The 15,265-nt window shown below is 42.5% G+C and overlaps 1 protein-coding gene across 8 annotated transcripts in view; it reads left to right on the top strand.

The window, feature by feature from the left end:
* Positions 1 to 257: 257 nt before the first annotated feature.
* Positions 258 to 15,265, top strand: part of PTPRK (protein tyrosine phosphatase receptor type K) — a 619,180-nt gene continuing 604,172 nt past the window's right edge. For all 8 annotated transcript variants that reach the window (XM_086317874.1, XM_086317871.1, XM_086317869.1 and 5 more), the window contains exon 1: positions 258 to 576. In XM_086317874.1, the coding sequence (XP_086174000.1) occupies positions 480 to 576 (97 nt within the window). In that variant the 5' untranslated portion in view covers positions 258 to 479. The remainder of the gene's footprint in view (positions 577 to 15,265) is intronic.

The following is a 15,265-nucleotide window of genomic DNA, read 5'->3' as shown; positions in this document are numbered from 1 at the left end:
ACGGCGCGGGTCCCCTTTCCCGCCAGCTACCCGCGAGCGGCGGCGGGCGGCCGGGCTCGGGCGGCGAACAAAGGCGGCGCGGAGCGCGGGCGCGCGGCCGGGGTTGGCGCGTGTCTCTCCGGCAGGAGGCGGCGGCGGCGCCGCGCCCGAGCCTGCATTCCTCAGAAGCGCCCGGAGCCCGCGGGGCGACGTCACCCCCGGCTCCGCCCCCGTCCCTCCCCGAGCAAAGTAACTCTTGACTAACAGGAGCAGCCTCTGTCGAGCATGGAGAGCAGCCGCCGCGACCGGCCGGCGACGCGGGCGACGCTGGCGCCCCAGAGGTAGTTTGGCTCCCGCCGAGCAGGAAAAAGTGCGGGCGCGCGGCTATCCACTCCCGGCGCTTACCCCGCCAGGCCCGGCTGGCCCCTCAGCGGTGGGTTTCGCTGCGAGCCTCCCGGCAGCTCTTTGCAAAGCGGCTTGAAACTTCTCCCAAAGTCGACATGGATACGGCGGCGGCGGCGCTGCCCGCTTTTGTGGCGCTCTTGCTTCTCTCCCCCTGGCCGCTCCTGGGGTCGGCCCAAGGCCAGTTCTCCGCAGGTGAGTGGCCGAGGGGGCGTCCGGAGCCCCGATGAGTGCCCCCGACCTGAGGCTTGCCCGGGGAGGGATCGGATTCCTCTCCAGGACCGGTGGGCAGAGGTTTGGGGGGCGGGGGGAACGGGCAGACGGAGAGAGGTCCCCCGACTTTGTGCCAGGTGGGACTCGGGGTGCCCGACTGGGCGCCGTGGCGCAGGTAACTTTCCTCGTTGCGCCCCATTGTTCCCGGCGGAGGCTCGCCCCGGGCGCAGGCGGGCCGGGCGGTGCGGGAGTGCGGGCGGCAGTGCTTTTCTTGGGAAACGCGGAGCCTCGGCGTGTCGCGCTGACTGCACCGCGCCGGGGAAGAGAGAAAGAAAAAGTAGTAAACGACTCTGGGGACGGCTACTCTGTTGCTCGTGGTGCGGGCTTGTAGCTCTCCGCCGTTAGAACATTAAAAAAAAATTTTTTTTCCCCTCGGGAAGCCATTGTCAGAAAGGTGGAGACTCGAAGGGACCGACCTCGGCGCGCTTTGCCAGGTGCTTTTTGTCCTGGGAATAACCTCCCCTGACTATTGTCTAACTACTTCCCCGTCCCTCCCCCAGTCCTTTTCTCGTTCTCTAGCGCGGGGCTGCTCGTTGGGCTCGCCCCGTGGGTTAGGGCACCGCGCGCAGCAGGTTCCGTGTGTGTGTTGGCAGAGCCTGTAGGATGTTTTGAAACATGATTCTGAGGAGCCACACCGAGCGGTTCTGGGCAGCGAGGTTTGGGCGCCGGGTCGGGGAAGCCTGACCCGCGCGAGGTGGGAGCCCGTTCCTCCCGCAGAGCCACCGCGAAGCTGGCGTAGCTCCTCCCGGAGCCGGCCTGCCTGCTGGGGGTTGTGAACGACTGCCGCCCGCCGCCAAGAGAACCCCAAAGGAGGCGTGCAGTGAGGTCTCGCCAGTTAGCCCTTTTGGGTTCTAGTGGGTTCTGGTAAAACCACTTCGACAAGTCCGTGAAACCCCATTTCGCCCAGTCTCGTCCTCCGTTCCCTGCCAGTTTTGTCATCCTTCCTGTCGGTGGTTTCTTTCGTTCTCTCCTCTGGGGGCTCTGAAGTTTCACCAGGTGGACGCTGAGGAGCAGGCTCCCGGGCGATCGTCTGCCTCCCGCCGGTCTAGACAACTTTTCTGGCCTGTCCACCCTGCTCAGCTTGGCTGGCGAGCGCGTCTGCTGCCTTGGTTCTCAGTGCAGATGGAGACGCAGAGGTGGCCGAGGGAAGCTGCAGAAGACGCGGGAAGCGGCAGCCGCGCTCCTGGCTGAGGCCATGGGACGCGGAGAACGGACGAACTTTGCACTGTCGGTTTCTCTCCTTGTTGTGGCTGCCTGGTTTCCTGGAAATAAACTCAGATTGTTGGTTTCCGGAGTAATGTTTATTTCTCTTGCGTTCTCTTTCGGCCTTCCCGCCCCCTTTTAGAACTCTATAAAAGGAGTTGGACAACAGATTCAGATGGCAGCATGTGATGTGTACTCAGGCAGATTATGAAATGCAGGGAGTACAGGGAAAGTTATGTATACAGGTGATGTTTGCAGAGGACTACAGCTCTGTGCAATGAGTGAACCGATAGCTTAATTTTAATTCTTTCTGGAGTAAGCATTAGTGCAAGCGTCTCTGACAGGTAGTGCTGGTTAGTATTGGAAGCGTGCTTGATGTAAGACTTTGTATGTAGGCAAGTTGGAAGTGGGTATTGATTTCTGCACAGTGTTTGTCAGTGCACGCAGAGCTTACCCTTGAAAAGGCATGTAGTTTGTTAATTGAAAGTTGGAATTCTACCAGTTGCATGATGAAACTTACATGTATTCCAAATTTGCAACTATTAATGTTTGAATAGCTGATGGATATGTTTTTATCAGTGAAGAAACTTTCCCTTTTTCTCCTTTCATATGTTATTTACTCTTTACTGACCAAATAAATATTAGATTTCCTCCAGCAGAATGTATAGATGAGCTTTTCTGATCCTTGGAGTTCAGGTATCTCTAATGAACAGTTGTGTTCTTAGACGTCCAGTTTTAAGTAATTTAAATAAGCCTGGCTTTTCTTTATTGACAAAGCAAAACACTTGACTTTATATTTAAGTAAAAGAATGTGCAAGCCTAGTAAATGCAATTCTGGCAGGACTATATCTCAAAATTTTACTCTTCAGGATTTGTCTATATGCCCAGAAAAGAATGCCTTTTATTCCCAGAGTTCAGATTGTGGATCTGCCTTTCTCCATAAATTAAAAATTTGTTTTTTTTAAAAATTTCTATTTTCTGCCTCTCCTAAGTCATTTGTTATTCCACTGTCATCAGATTTTATGGCAATCAGATTTGTTGCAAAAACATAGAGTCAGAGATTGCAAGTGTATTCTTTGTTGCATTTTTTTCTTACTTTCTACTTTAAATGATGAACTTTTATTTCATTCCAGAAATTTAAATAAAAATGCTTTGAAAGTGTAAAACAAATACATGTTCAGAATTGTAAACTCTCCTGTTAAATATATTTTAAAAATCACACTATTTAGGCCAGTTTTCACTTTTAGATATTATCATGTGGTTCCTAATGTAGTGATAAGCTTCAAAAGCAAAATTTGAAAGACTACAGACCCTTAGATCTTTGATATATCATGTGCTCAATCTGGTCTGCTTTGTTTAGGCCACAGTTTTAGGAATGTTTTCATCATTTGTGACTTTTCCCTTAGCTGTTGGAGTTAAGGTGTAGAAATGCTACGTGGTGACCCTCTTGAAAATCTAAACTTCTAGAGCTTCCTGTAAATCTCAACTTGTGTTCTTTCAATTTGATCACTCACTTAAAACAGCACCTAAAAACGTGTCATATCTGTGTTATATCTGGGGAAATTGAGGCATGGAAGCACAAAAATGTACTGAAGTTTTTTCATTGGGTGTATAGGTGTTATCTCTTGATATCACAATGTAAGAACGTTTTCTGTATTAGGACTCAGATGGCTGACAAAACCAGTCACAGATGAGGTAACTGGAGACTCAGCTTTTTCATCTGCAAAATGGGGATAATGATACCTGTTCTGACCTTTCCACATGGTTTTTACGAGGATGGGGTGAAATAATTTATGTGAGCTGGCCCTGTACATTGTCAAGCTTCATGTAGCTATCTGGGATGTAATCATCATATATTAAGGTAGCTAACTGCCTTGACTTCAATCTTTTCTTGCTCCCACATTCTCCCCCGTAAGTTCAGGATGGTGTGTGTGTGTGTGTGTGTGTGTGTGTGTGTGTGTGTATTTGTGTGTTTCACTCGGCCAGTCATTCATTTTAATTGTTGTTGAACATAAACATCCCAGATTGGCCAGACCATAATTTTATCAGCACAGTGAGAGAAATTATCTTTTATTTATTTATTTTGAACTTACCTCCTGTAAATCCTTACTTGAGTTGAACCTGTAGAAGAGTCACTATTAACATTCGTAGTATTCCAACTATAGAAGAAATTTATTTTTAGTCAGTTTCTTTAACTGTCTGTTTACCTATTGGCTATTCAGCCTGTTCATCTCAGTGGGAGAAAAATGCAGCTTTTTAGATGCAGTCTTATCTGTGACCTAGAGAGGGACTGTTGTCTCTCTAGTGTGATGTGAGCCTGGAAATGCAACTCCAGAGCCTGCCTTGGATATAGTTCCTGGCATGTCACACTGTAAGTGTTTACTCACTTGATCCCTTAGAACCTTGCAACTCATCTAAGCAGAGCCACTTTCTCAGTGTCTCATTCCTTACTGTTCCATATGTGAGTTAAATTTCTCTTATACTTAATATCTGTACTGGCAAGATCCATTAGAGACAGCTTTTTAAAGGGTTGCCTGTCAGTTTTCTGGTTTTGATTGGCCAGAATCTCGATCCCTCAATTATTAAAACTGCAAGTTCTAAACTATTATTAATACGTAACCATACATTTCTGGGACTGGTTTTTCTTTCACTAGTCTCCATATATCTGATTCTGTTGATTTTGCCTAGATTGCAAGATGTTGTTTTGTGTCTGGCCAATCCAGACGGGAAGAGGCAGGTCTGGCTGCTGTTTGGGCTTTGGCATATGTGCTCCTGACAGCTCTTCTCTTTATATTCATAAATATGAATTTGAAAAATAAATCAACCCCTCTGCCACTCTACCCCTCTCCCACGCTTCTTCCCCCTCCCCTCTAGCAACAACAAAGCCCACATGCACATCTACAAAATCACAGCCTTTTTGTTTTCACCACATATCTTTTGGTGCTGATCGTGTTCTTAAAAACTGGAACTATGACTCAACCATTACCCGGAGCAAACACCAGTCCTCCTACCTGATCTTATATTTCAGGCAGTCATGGTTTACTACATGTTTTTATGGCCTTTAACAAACATTTGATTTATGTGGTATGGCCCTATATAGAGAAACTAGGTTGTTTCCTTCTAATGCTTCTGAAGTGCTGTGTTCTAGGTCTGCTCAAGGTGGTGATACAGACAGCGTAAGTCATGCTAAATGTGGATCTGCTTCTCTGAGGCATGGAAAATGCTGTCCTTCTCTGCCTGCGCGCTTCTTATTTCCCTTCCTTGTTCTTCACTGAGGGCAGGAAGAGGAATACTGGAAGACTGAGAGCAGGAAATCATCGAGGGAGTTTGCAGATTGTTCTTAAAGACAAAGCAAAGAACACTGGGATCTTGTGTGCGCGTGTTAATCTTTCATTTAATTTTCTAAAGGGAAAAAAAGCCCTATTTTTTAATTTGTTTATTGGAATCAGCCTTTGCCTTTGTCCAAACACATTCATTTCTTATTCTGTGGATATGAAAACTTCCCCCTGTGTATTCCTCTCAGACTTTACCCTTTGATCATGTGTCTGTTTTGTGTCCCTTTATCAAATGGTATTTCTTTTTGCCTAAAAAGGTTGTAATTGCTTGTGAATGTGTTTTCTTTTTTTTCCATCAAAACTCATGTTGTTTGTCATAGTTCTGAATAATAGTATTTTATCAATTCATGATATCTTGAGTATTTGATATCAAAGTAAGTACATCAATCAGGCTAATTTTTATTTCAGTTGAAGGTAGAAATAAGCTTGTAAATCCATGAAATAATCTTTTAATGTTGCAGAGTATTTGTGCTTGTATGTCTGTAGAAGTAAGAGAGACTTTGAGTTCCTTTTTGTAAATGGGGATAGAAAACATTTGAGTACCATACTGCCCATTATTTTGAGATAAGTGACATATATCTAGGCTTTGGAAAACTTTAAAAGTTATGTTTGGATGTGTGATATCAATGAGAACTGTAGAGGTAGATAGTTTACAAGGTTCAAATTTCATCTTAGTGGAAATGTGTTTTTATGAAAAATGCTCTTAAACAAACATAGTTTCACATGAAAAGTTTTATTAGTTCCATGAAGTTCTGTTGGGAGGGATATGTTTATTTTTCTGTAAATATTCTTATGGAGATTCTTTTGATTTGTTGTTAGTATTTTAGTAATAAAAACTTGACCTTACATAATTAAAAAAGTTTCGTGAGGTTTTGCAGATTGTTGAGCTTCTGGGAAACACTGGGCTTGGGGTGTAAGAATCACATTGATCCTATTGTGGAACATTGCCATTTCCCCACTTAACTCTAGTTGAATTTTCTGGCATTCTCTTCTGTATGTTGCTAATCCATCAAAATTACACGTGGCTTATCATGTCACTTGCAGTTGTTTAGGAGCAAATTAAGTGGTCTTGAATGAAATAATCCATGTTTCTACTTTATATGATCATAGACAGAGCTCTGTTAATAAAAATGATGAACAGAGCAGTGCTGACTAAATCCTTTTACAGGTGTCATTCTAGGAGTTATTTTCAAAAGAACCCAGATAGAAATAAATCCAAATAAAATAGTGTTTAGAATTACCGTGTGCATTTATTTTGTTGAGAAAGTTGAAAGATGTAAATATGTTCTTATGTATATATGTTCATACATACACACACATATCTTAACAATGATAGAACATCATTGTCCAAAGGTTCAAGTGAGAAGGAAACCAAGGGTATCTACAGATGGAATCAAGTTCCTATACTTATATTCTAGATAGAGTATTTTTAAAAAGAGTGATTTGTTTTTATTTATTTCATTTATGGCTCACTGGGTCTTTGTTGCTGTGCAAGGGCTTTCTCTAGTTGTGGAGAATGGAGGCTCCTCTCTAGTTGGGGTTCATGGGCTTCTCATTGCAGTGGCTTTTCTTTTTGTGGAGCACAGGAGCCCTGACTCACAAGTGGCACGTGGGCTCAGTAGTTGCTCAATAGTTGTGGTGCCCGGGCTTAGTTGCTTGTGAGATCTTTTTGGAAAGTGAAGTGAAAGTGAAAGTTGCTCAGTCGTGTCAGACTCTTTGCGACCTCATGGACTATAGAGTCCATGAAATTCTCTAGGCCAGAATACTGGAGTGGGTAGCCTTTCCCTTCTCCAGGGGATGTTCCCAACCCAGAGATTGAACCCAGGTCTCCCACATCACAGGCGGAGTCTTCACCCGCTGAACCACAAGGGAAGGCTAAGAATACTGGAGTGGGTAGCCTATCCCTTCCAGCGGATCCTCCTGACCCAGGAATCAAACCAGGGTCTCCCTGAATTGCAGGTGGATTCTTTACCAGCTAAGTTATGAGGGAAGCCCGGGTTCTTTCTGGACCAGAGATCAATCAATGTCTCCTGCATTGGTAGGTGGATTCTTTACCACTGAACCACCTGGGGAGCCCTAGATTATTGAGTGTAGAGAACTATTTTGTCTATTGCGTAGATGAAGAAACTGAAATGGAAAATATAGGAACTATGTAATATAGAATAGACTGCCCTATGCTGCTGCTGCTGCTAAGTCGCTTCAGTCGTGTCCGACTCTGTGCGACCCCATAGACGGCAGCCCACGAGGCTCCCCCGTCCCTGGGATTCTCCAGGCAAGAACACTAGAGTGGGTTGCCATTTCCTTCTCCAATGCATGAAAGTGAAAAGGGAAAGTGAAGTCGCTCAGTCGTGTCCGACTCCTAGCAACCCCATGGATTGCAGCCTACCAGGCTTCTCTGTCCATGGGATTTGCCAGGCAGGAGTACTGGAGTGGGTTGCCATTGCCTTCTCCAAGACTGCCCTATTCCATACTTTAAAGGAGAAACTAAGAAACCTAACTCCAGATTGGTGTCTATTTATATAAACTCTTGCCTATGCAGCCTGCTTCTTAACCAGATGCTTGCAGGCTGATTCTCCAAACCCAGTCCAGGGCAGCAGCTGATGAGCTGCAAAAATTCCCCTAATCCTTGTCGGGTGGTAGGGTGACATGGCAGCTGCTTAAGTGGACGGCTGGCCACAGCTTCTTGATATGACTCGACTTAGGTCATTTGACAAATTCAAGAGTAGAGAGAGGAAGACTTTCTAATGTCCTCACTGCCCATTTAAGGAATGATGGCTGATTGCTTCATGGTCATTGGATTTGTCAGTGGCAAGATGCCCTAGAATATAGCTACCTGAATTATGGTCCATGAACTGGCAGCATCAGCATCACCTGGGAACTTGCAATGATTTTGTGATCACATAACAGAGCCCACGGCAGACCTACCAATTGAGAATCTGCATTTTAACAAAATCCCCAGGTGATTTGCTTGAACAGTTAATTTTTGAGAAACCCTGCTCTAAGACAAAGAAAGCTCAGCTTGAAAAGATGTACCACATGCACCTCACTGTAGAATTGTAAGAGTACTGTGAAAGGATTAATTACAACATGAAATAAATTTCCCTGGAATTATATTTCTGATCAGTATTACTTAATTATAATTTATCACCCAGACACATCAAAACAACAAAACTATTCAGGTTTTAAGAAAGCTGTGGTACATATACACAATGGAGTATTACTCAGCCATTAAAAAGAATACATTTGAATCAGTTCTAATGAGGTGGATGAAACTGGAGCCTATTATACAGAGTGAAGTAAGCCAGAAGGAAAAACATAAATACAGTATACTAACGCATATATATGGAATTTAGAAAGATGGTAACGATAACCCTGTATACGAGACAGCAAAAGAGACACTGATGTATAGAACAGTTTTATGGACTCTGTGGGAGAGGGAGAGGGTGGGAAGATTTGGGAGAATGGCATTGAAACATGTGAAATGTCATGTATGAAACGAGATGCCAGTCCAGGTTCAGTGCATGATGCTGGATGCTTGGGGCTGGTGCGCTGGGACGGCCCAGGGGGATGGTATGGGGAGGGGGGAGGGAGGAGGGTTCAGGATGGGGAGCATGAAAAAAAAAAAAGAAAAAAAAAAAAAAAAGAATACTCAGACAATTTTGAAAGAAATATTCCATAAGAGAATAAAAATAAGACTAAATAGGTTTGATTATGAATGTATTATATAATATTCGAGGGTAAACATATTATCTGAGGAACCAAGCATGATAAATGCCAATCATTTTTACATTGCACATTGACATATTGATATAGAAGACAGTATTCCCTCTTTTTTTTTTTTTTTTTTAACCAGTGGCTGCAGTTTCTTGTTTTATATTTCTCTTTTTCTTCTAAGTGTAGTTTAAGGATCTTTGTAATAAGGAGCTCATTTATAGGATAGTCAAATTTAATGAATAGGAGTTAGGTAGAATGCATTAACTATCACTGATATTCTTTTTACTATCTTTTGTGCTCATATTTAAGAACAGAGATTCTTGTCAGTTTTCTCCAGAGAAAAATTATGATGTAATAGACAGTGTACGCTATTCATGTCAAAACACATTTTTACTTGCATTTTATAGCTTGCTTTAGCATTCTTTGAGAAAATGAATTTTCCCAGAAGACCTAATTGCCTTCTTATTAATAAGCCTGTAAGTGTGTTTTATTATCCAGTTACTATTCTAAATGTGTCTACTTTTGCTGGCTGTTTGAACAGTGAAGTCTCTGATTAAATCACAACTGCTCTATTTGTTTTTGCCATTCACAAGTGACTCAGAAAATACTGGCATAATGACCTGGTTATGGCAGAAACTAATGGAAAACAAGAGATATAAATTAATGTTAACCCATGATAGTTGGTTGTATTGTGATATCAGGAGGTGGGGTTTGGCTCAGTATACAGCAGAATTCTCTACATGTTTGATACTGTAAGTGAAAGTTTGCTTAACCTTTATTGTTTTAAATACACAAATATAGTTGCTAGATTAATGTATAAACTACAAATCAGTGATTGCCACATTTATTCGACTTAGACACTAGTGTTCTATGGAAAAGGTTTAATTCTGGACGGATCAGGGTTAGGGGAGAGCTTGATGATGGAGAGAAACTCTGACAAGTACTCGCATGCATCTTGAAGAATTTTAGTCTGAAGTCTCTGATTTGTTACCTTTTCTAGTTGTACACCAAAGTCTAGAGCTTGCTGTTCATACTCGTTCTACTTTTATTCTTGTCAGCAAAAATTAGGTCCATTTATTCCCTCATTCACTGGAGAGGAGAGAACAAAAGCAGTTGCCAAAACAAAAATAGAAAAAAAAACAACAATAGGAACTTCCATCTACTGAGTGCCTGCAGCCTGGTAGGCCTTATGGTCAGTATTTTACATAATTTAAAATCCTCACTGTAATCCTTTAAGATTGGAGTCATCTCTGTTTTGCAAACTTCAGCCTAGAGAGATTAAGTATTAACTTGCCTTGGGTAACAGTGTGAGGACTAGGAGAGCCAAGATTCATTATTGAATATATACACAGATGTAATAGTCAGTGGTAGAAAATGCAACCTAGACTGCTTGCAACAAAAGGGGAATTTATTGTCTCTCCTGACAGTTCAGGTGGAGCTTTACTTAGGAGTTCATATAATTGTTTTGGGATATGATCCTTCTCTGTCTACTCAATGTAGTTTTGGGGTGTTCTAGAACTTTGGTCTTAGGCTCCCTGTAGAGGTGAGGTGGTGGCTTTGGCAGCTCCCAGATTCTGGTCCGTTAGGATTGTGTGAACTATGTGCTGGGTCTCTGAAGGGGCTCTGAGGGTCACTGGAATGGGCTTCAGTCAATCCTGTGTCCAGCTCCTAAGGGGAAGTATGTAGATTGGCTTAGTTTACTAGGATTCTGGACTCAGCCCTAGATCCCCCAACCAGGTCATGGGAGACTGTGGATCGAACCATGAGTTGTCAACAAATCGAGGAATAGGTTCTGGAAAAGCAGCCAAACTGCAATGTGGTTGCTTGAGATAGAATTAAGTAAGCTGTGAGCAGTGAAAGTTGAGAGGGGTGCGCCTGTCCTGTGTGTGTATTTGTAGTCCTTCTGAGCGGGGTGAAAGGAGGTGCTGGAGAAAAGACAGTTGGAGCTCCCTGATCTGGACTCCTAGGTGGTAACATCAGGGAGCCATGGTGGCCTAAGCCTTAGCCTCTAAGGGGAAGGGAATAGGTCAGGAAGAGAAGATTAGAGGCAGTCTGCTTCTAGCAGATTTGTGTGTTGCAAATCAGCTAGCTGTTCATCATTTAGGGAGTGTTTCTTTGGGGTCCTTAAGCCCTACTTTAAAGCATGCATATTATTATTTTCACGATTGTATTCTCTTTGCCTTAGTATTGAATAGGTCCAATATTAAAATTTGACAGAATTTTGAGTTAAGTTTTGAGTCAAGTAAAGCTGGCCCTGAGTGAGGATCAGGGGCCCAAATGTGACTGTGCCGGTTTAGAGCAGTGTGCCCTCTCTTCTCTGGCCAGGGCAGCTGGCCTGGCACTTAGGGGTGAAGGCGGTGCTTGTGGAGGAAGTGTACTGACTGCTGTGTGTTCAGCATGCTTCCTTTTGTCACTGGAGGTCTACCTTCACACTCCTTTGTCTTATCTTAAAGAACTTAATGAATTGTTATTTTCTTCCCTGTCCATTGGCTGCTTGCTTCATGACTCGTTTTTACCCCTGAGTATATCTTCATCAGATGTGATAACTGTGACTCTTGTATGGTGAAGTAACACTTTGCCTGACAGCCTGGTTGTTTGAAGCAGATTGCTGTATAGTCTTGACCCATTTTTGCCCCTTTATCTAAACTGACATTTAAGTACTTAGGAGGTATAGGAGGTGAAAGATTTAGCAGTGATCTATTCAGAAAGAACAGGATGCTTTGGGTTCTTTGGAGGTTTCTGTACAGAAAATTTTAGTACACAGAGAACTGATTTCTGTAAGACTGTATTCCACTCTGAGCTCTGTCACTTTCTGGCTTTGAGGTTTGGAGTAATTCCTTTCAGTTTGACCTTAACTTCCTTATCACTAAAATTGGATTATTACAATAAAGTGATTTTATTAACTTCTCTGGTTACTCAATAGGACACTTTTAAAGGTAAAATGAATAATATATGTGAAAGTACTTTTCTGATTAGAAAGTACCATAAATTTTTTTGGGGGGGGAATATAAACTTGGGTAATGAAGATATTATTGTTGTTGAAGGCATAGAATACATGGTGAAAATGGAAATGAAAACAATAATGAGATGAAAACTTTGTATATTTGTATATCTAAGTTATGGGTTGCCATCTAAGTTGTTTGCATATCTAAGTTTTATCTTGGAGAAAGTGGTATGGAAAAGGAGTCTGTAAGGTTCTTGTGAACAAGAAATTTTGTTATGTATCATGAAACTTAGCCACCAAATTTATTTTCACATATATGTATTTCATATATATGTATACAAATTACTCTCTAATGCTCCAAAAGACATTTTTTCCCACTAGATATGTTAATAAAGATTGTGTGTATGTGTGCGCTCAGTCACTCAGCTGCATACTACTCTTTGTGACCCCATGGGCTGTAGTCTGCCAGGCTGCTCTGTCCATGGAATTTTCCAGGCAAGAATACTGGAGTGGGTTGCCATTTCCTCCTCCAAGGAATCTTCCCAGCCCATGGATGGAACCTGCGTGTCTTGCGTCTCCTGGGTCTCCTGCATTGCAGGCAGATTCTTCACCCTGCACTATCATCACCCTAATACAGATTGTGTGATTATAAAATATTTTTACTGGTAATTTTTGAGCGTACGTTTTAAGGACTGTTCTCTTATATGGCAAGTTTTGTGTATAGTTTTTCTTTTTGAACATTTTTTATGAAGAGAGAAAAAATATTCTTGCTCTCTGAGCTGGCCTAATTGGTGAGAGCATGATTTTAAGGTTTGCATTGATGTATTTACTTAACCACTCCACAGTTCTTTGAGCATATCTACTATGTGTTCGTGCCATGGCAGAGGCTGGGTACACTGGTGGGCACAGATATGACTATTATGACAATTAAGGAGCAGCAGTCTTTGCATAGCTCCACATTTAGCAACTTAGGGGTGAAGCCATGTCTGTTTTGTGACTGACCTTACCCCTGTGGCTTGGCAAGTCTCAAAGCCGAAGCCTGCCTCTTACAGTTTGTGGGTCCACAATGCAGTGTGTCAGCAGTCTTTCCATATCCTTGAGTGTACACACAAAAGACTAGAAAGAAGCCTACCAAAGAAGAACTATGCAGAGATATTCCACAATGATAGTAATATCCCACCAAGTGGAAATTCCCAGAAGTTGAGTAATTGGAAGTGTAAACAAGTTGGGTAGAGGAGGGAGCATGTTTATTTTTTGGAAGCTCACTTTTTTTCTTTTGGAAGCAGAGGGTTGGGAGATGTCCTCATAGAGGACAGTGTATGGAAATATGCCCACACAACCTCAGCATCGTGTGCAGAGGCTCTGGTTTTTGGCCACAGATTTGTATTGGCCGCAACCTACAGCTGCTTATCAACGGCTCTTGGTGCCGAGTCTAATCTGCCTCCTCTCTGCTGCTTCAGTGGAGCTCTTTGTCCTGAGTAGTGGGCAGCCACTAGGTAGGGGATCTGGAGAGGGAGCCAGGAATCGGGGTGGACCTTGACCATCACCCAAACTGCCCCACACCTGCATCCTGGAAGCAGAGCAAATTCTATTCCTGGCTCTTGGGTCAATCATTTTGAAGGGGAGCAACAGTTTTGTCGTTTCAATATACCTATTGCCCTACTAGAAAATGGAGATTCCAAAAATATCTGTTAAACAGGGTACACAGCACTTGTAGTGAGAGAATTAAGCAGAAAAGTAATTTTAGAGGTGTGTAAACTTTTTTGAAGCAAAGTCAAAATTGCCAAGTTACAAAGACCCAAGCTTCAAAAATAGAAATTTAGGAAACTGTTTAAGTCAAGTCACTAACATTTTATGCCCATTTCATATTTAAGCAAAGGATATTCATTGACTATATAGCATAATATTTAAGATTACCCACTTTGGAAACTGATTGCCTGAGTGTCAATACTAGTTCTAACACTTTCTTGATGGCCCAACCACATTCCTTCAGTTTCCCCATCTGGTGGGATGATTCAAATAGTGTCTGGCATACTAAAAAAAAAAAAAAAATTCACCTTAGCTTTTATTATTGTCATCATCATCATCAGTTTTTTTTTTTGGAGCAGAGAAATATTATTGCAGGGCCAAGCAAGAGGAACGGGTGGCTTATACCCCAAAACCCCAAACTCCCCGATGCTTTTTAGGGAGAAGTTTTTGTAGGTGTAATTTGGGTGTGTGACTGTCCTTTGATTGGCTTGTGATGAGGTCAGAGGGCAGTGTTCCAGGAATCTTGTGCTCAGCCTTAAGTTACCATCCTCCATCTTGGTTTGGGCCTTAGTTTCAGCTCTCAGGACTTAATGAAGCACAAGTTCTTGATGTCTTGTCACAGAATTCAGTCAGAGACAAAGTGATAGGTAAGAAGTGGTCTTATTTAGAGAGATACACACTCCATAGACAGAATATGGCCTGTCTCAGAAGGCAAAGGACCTGGGGAGGGAAGCACACTCCACAGAGAGAGTGTGTGGGCCAACTCAGAAGGCCAGAAGCCATCATCAGCATTATTACTGAACTGAATTAAACAATGTTTGCAGAATATCCTGACCCGTGCTGTTATCTTTTAAAATTTCTAACTGCATTATCTTTTACTTCAAAATAAAACAAGCAGAGAGTACATAATAGAATGCCTAAAATAGATCAGCATGTCTGCTGATTAACAAAGACCACGGCAAGCACTATAAAGAATATAATTCAGTGTTTATGAAAACAAGAGAAAAGATACATTGATTCCTAAGAATCAGAATCTTAGGATGAATGACAAAAACAAAAACCAAAACACTATGAAAGTGAGGGGGGAGGTGGGAGCTAGAGTGAATGTGTGAAAAGGATTCAGTTTTTAGTATAAAATACCTAAAACAATCTGTGGAAAATGCATTTAACATTTTTTAGGGATCTTGGAAGCAAACTGTGGAATAGTTCCTAAAGAGATGGGAATACCAGATCACCTTACCTGCCTCCTGAGAAATCTGTATGCAGGTCAAGAAGCAACAGTTAGAACTGGACTTTGAACAACAGATTGGTTCCAAATTGGGAAAGGAGTACATCAAGGCTGTATATTATCACCTTGTTTATTTAACTTATGTGCAAAGTACATCATGCAAAATGCTGAGCTGGATGAAGCACAAGCTGGAATCAAGATTGCCAGGAGAAATATCAATAACTTCAATATGCAGATGATACCACCCTTATGGCAGAAAGTGAAGAGGAACTAAAAAGCCTCTTGATGAAAGTGAAAGAGGAGAGTGAAAAGGCTGGCTTAAAACTCAACATTCAAAAAATGAAGAATATGGCATCTGGTCTCATTACTTCATGGCAAATAGATGGTGAAACAATGGAAACAGTAACAGACTTTGTTTTCCTGGGCTCTAAAATCACT

This window comes from Bos grunniens, chromosome 9, assembly GCF_055505025.1.
Source record: "Bos grunniens cultivar Pamir isolate PY7600 chromosome 9, Bosgru_T2T1.0, whole genome shotgun sequence".
NCBI lineage: Eukaryota > Metazoa > Chordata > Mammalia > Artiodactyla > Bovidae > Bos > Bos grunniens.
The sequence above is the reverse complement of the archived record's forward strand: the minus strand, read 5'-3'. Positions and strand labels throughout refer to the sequence as shown.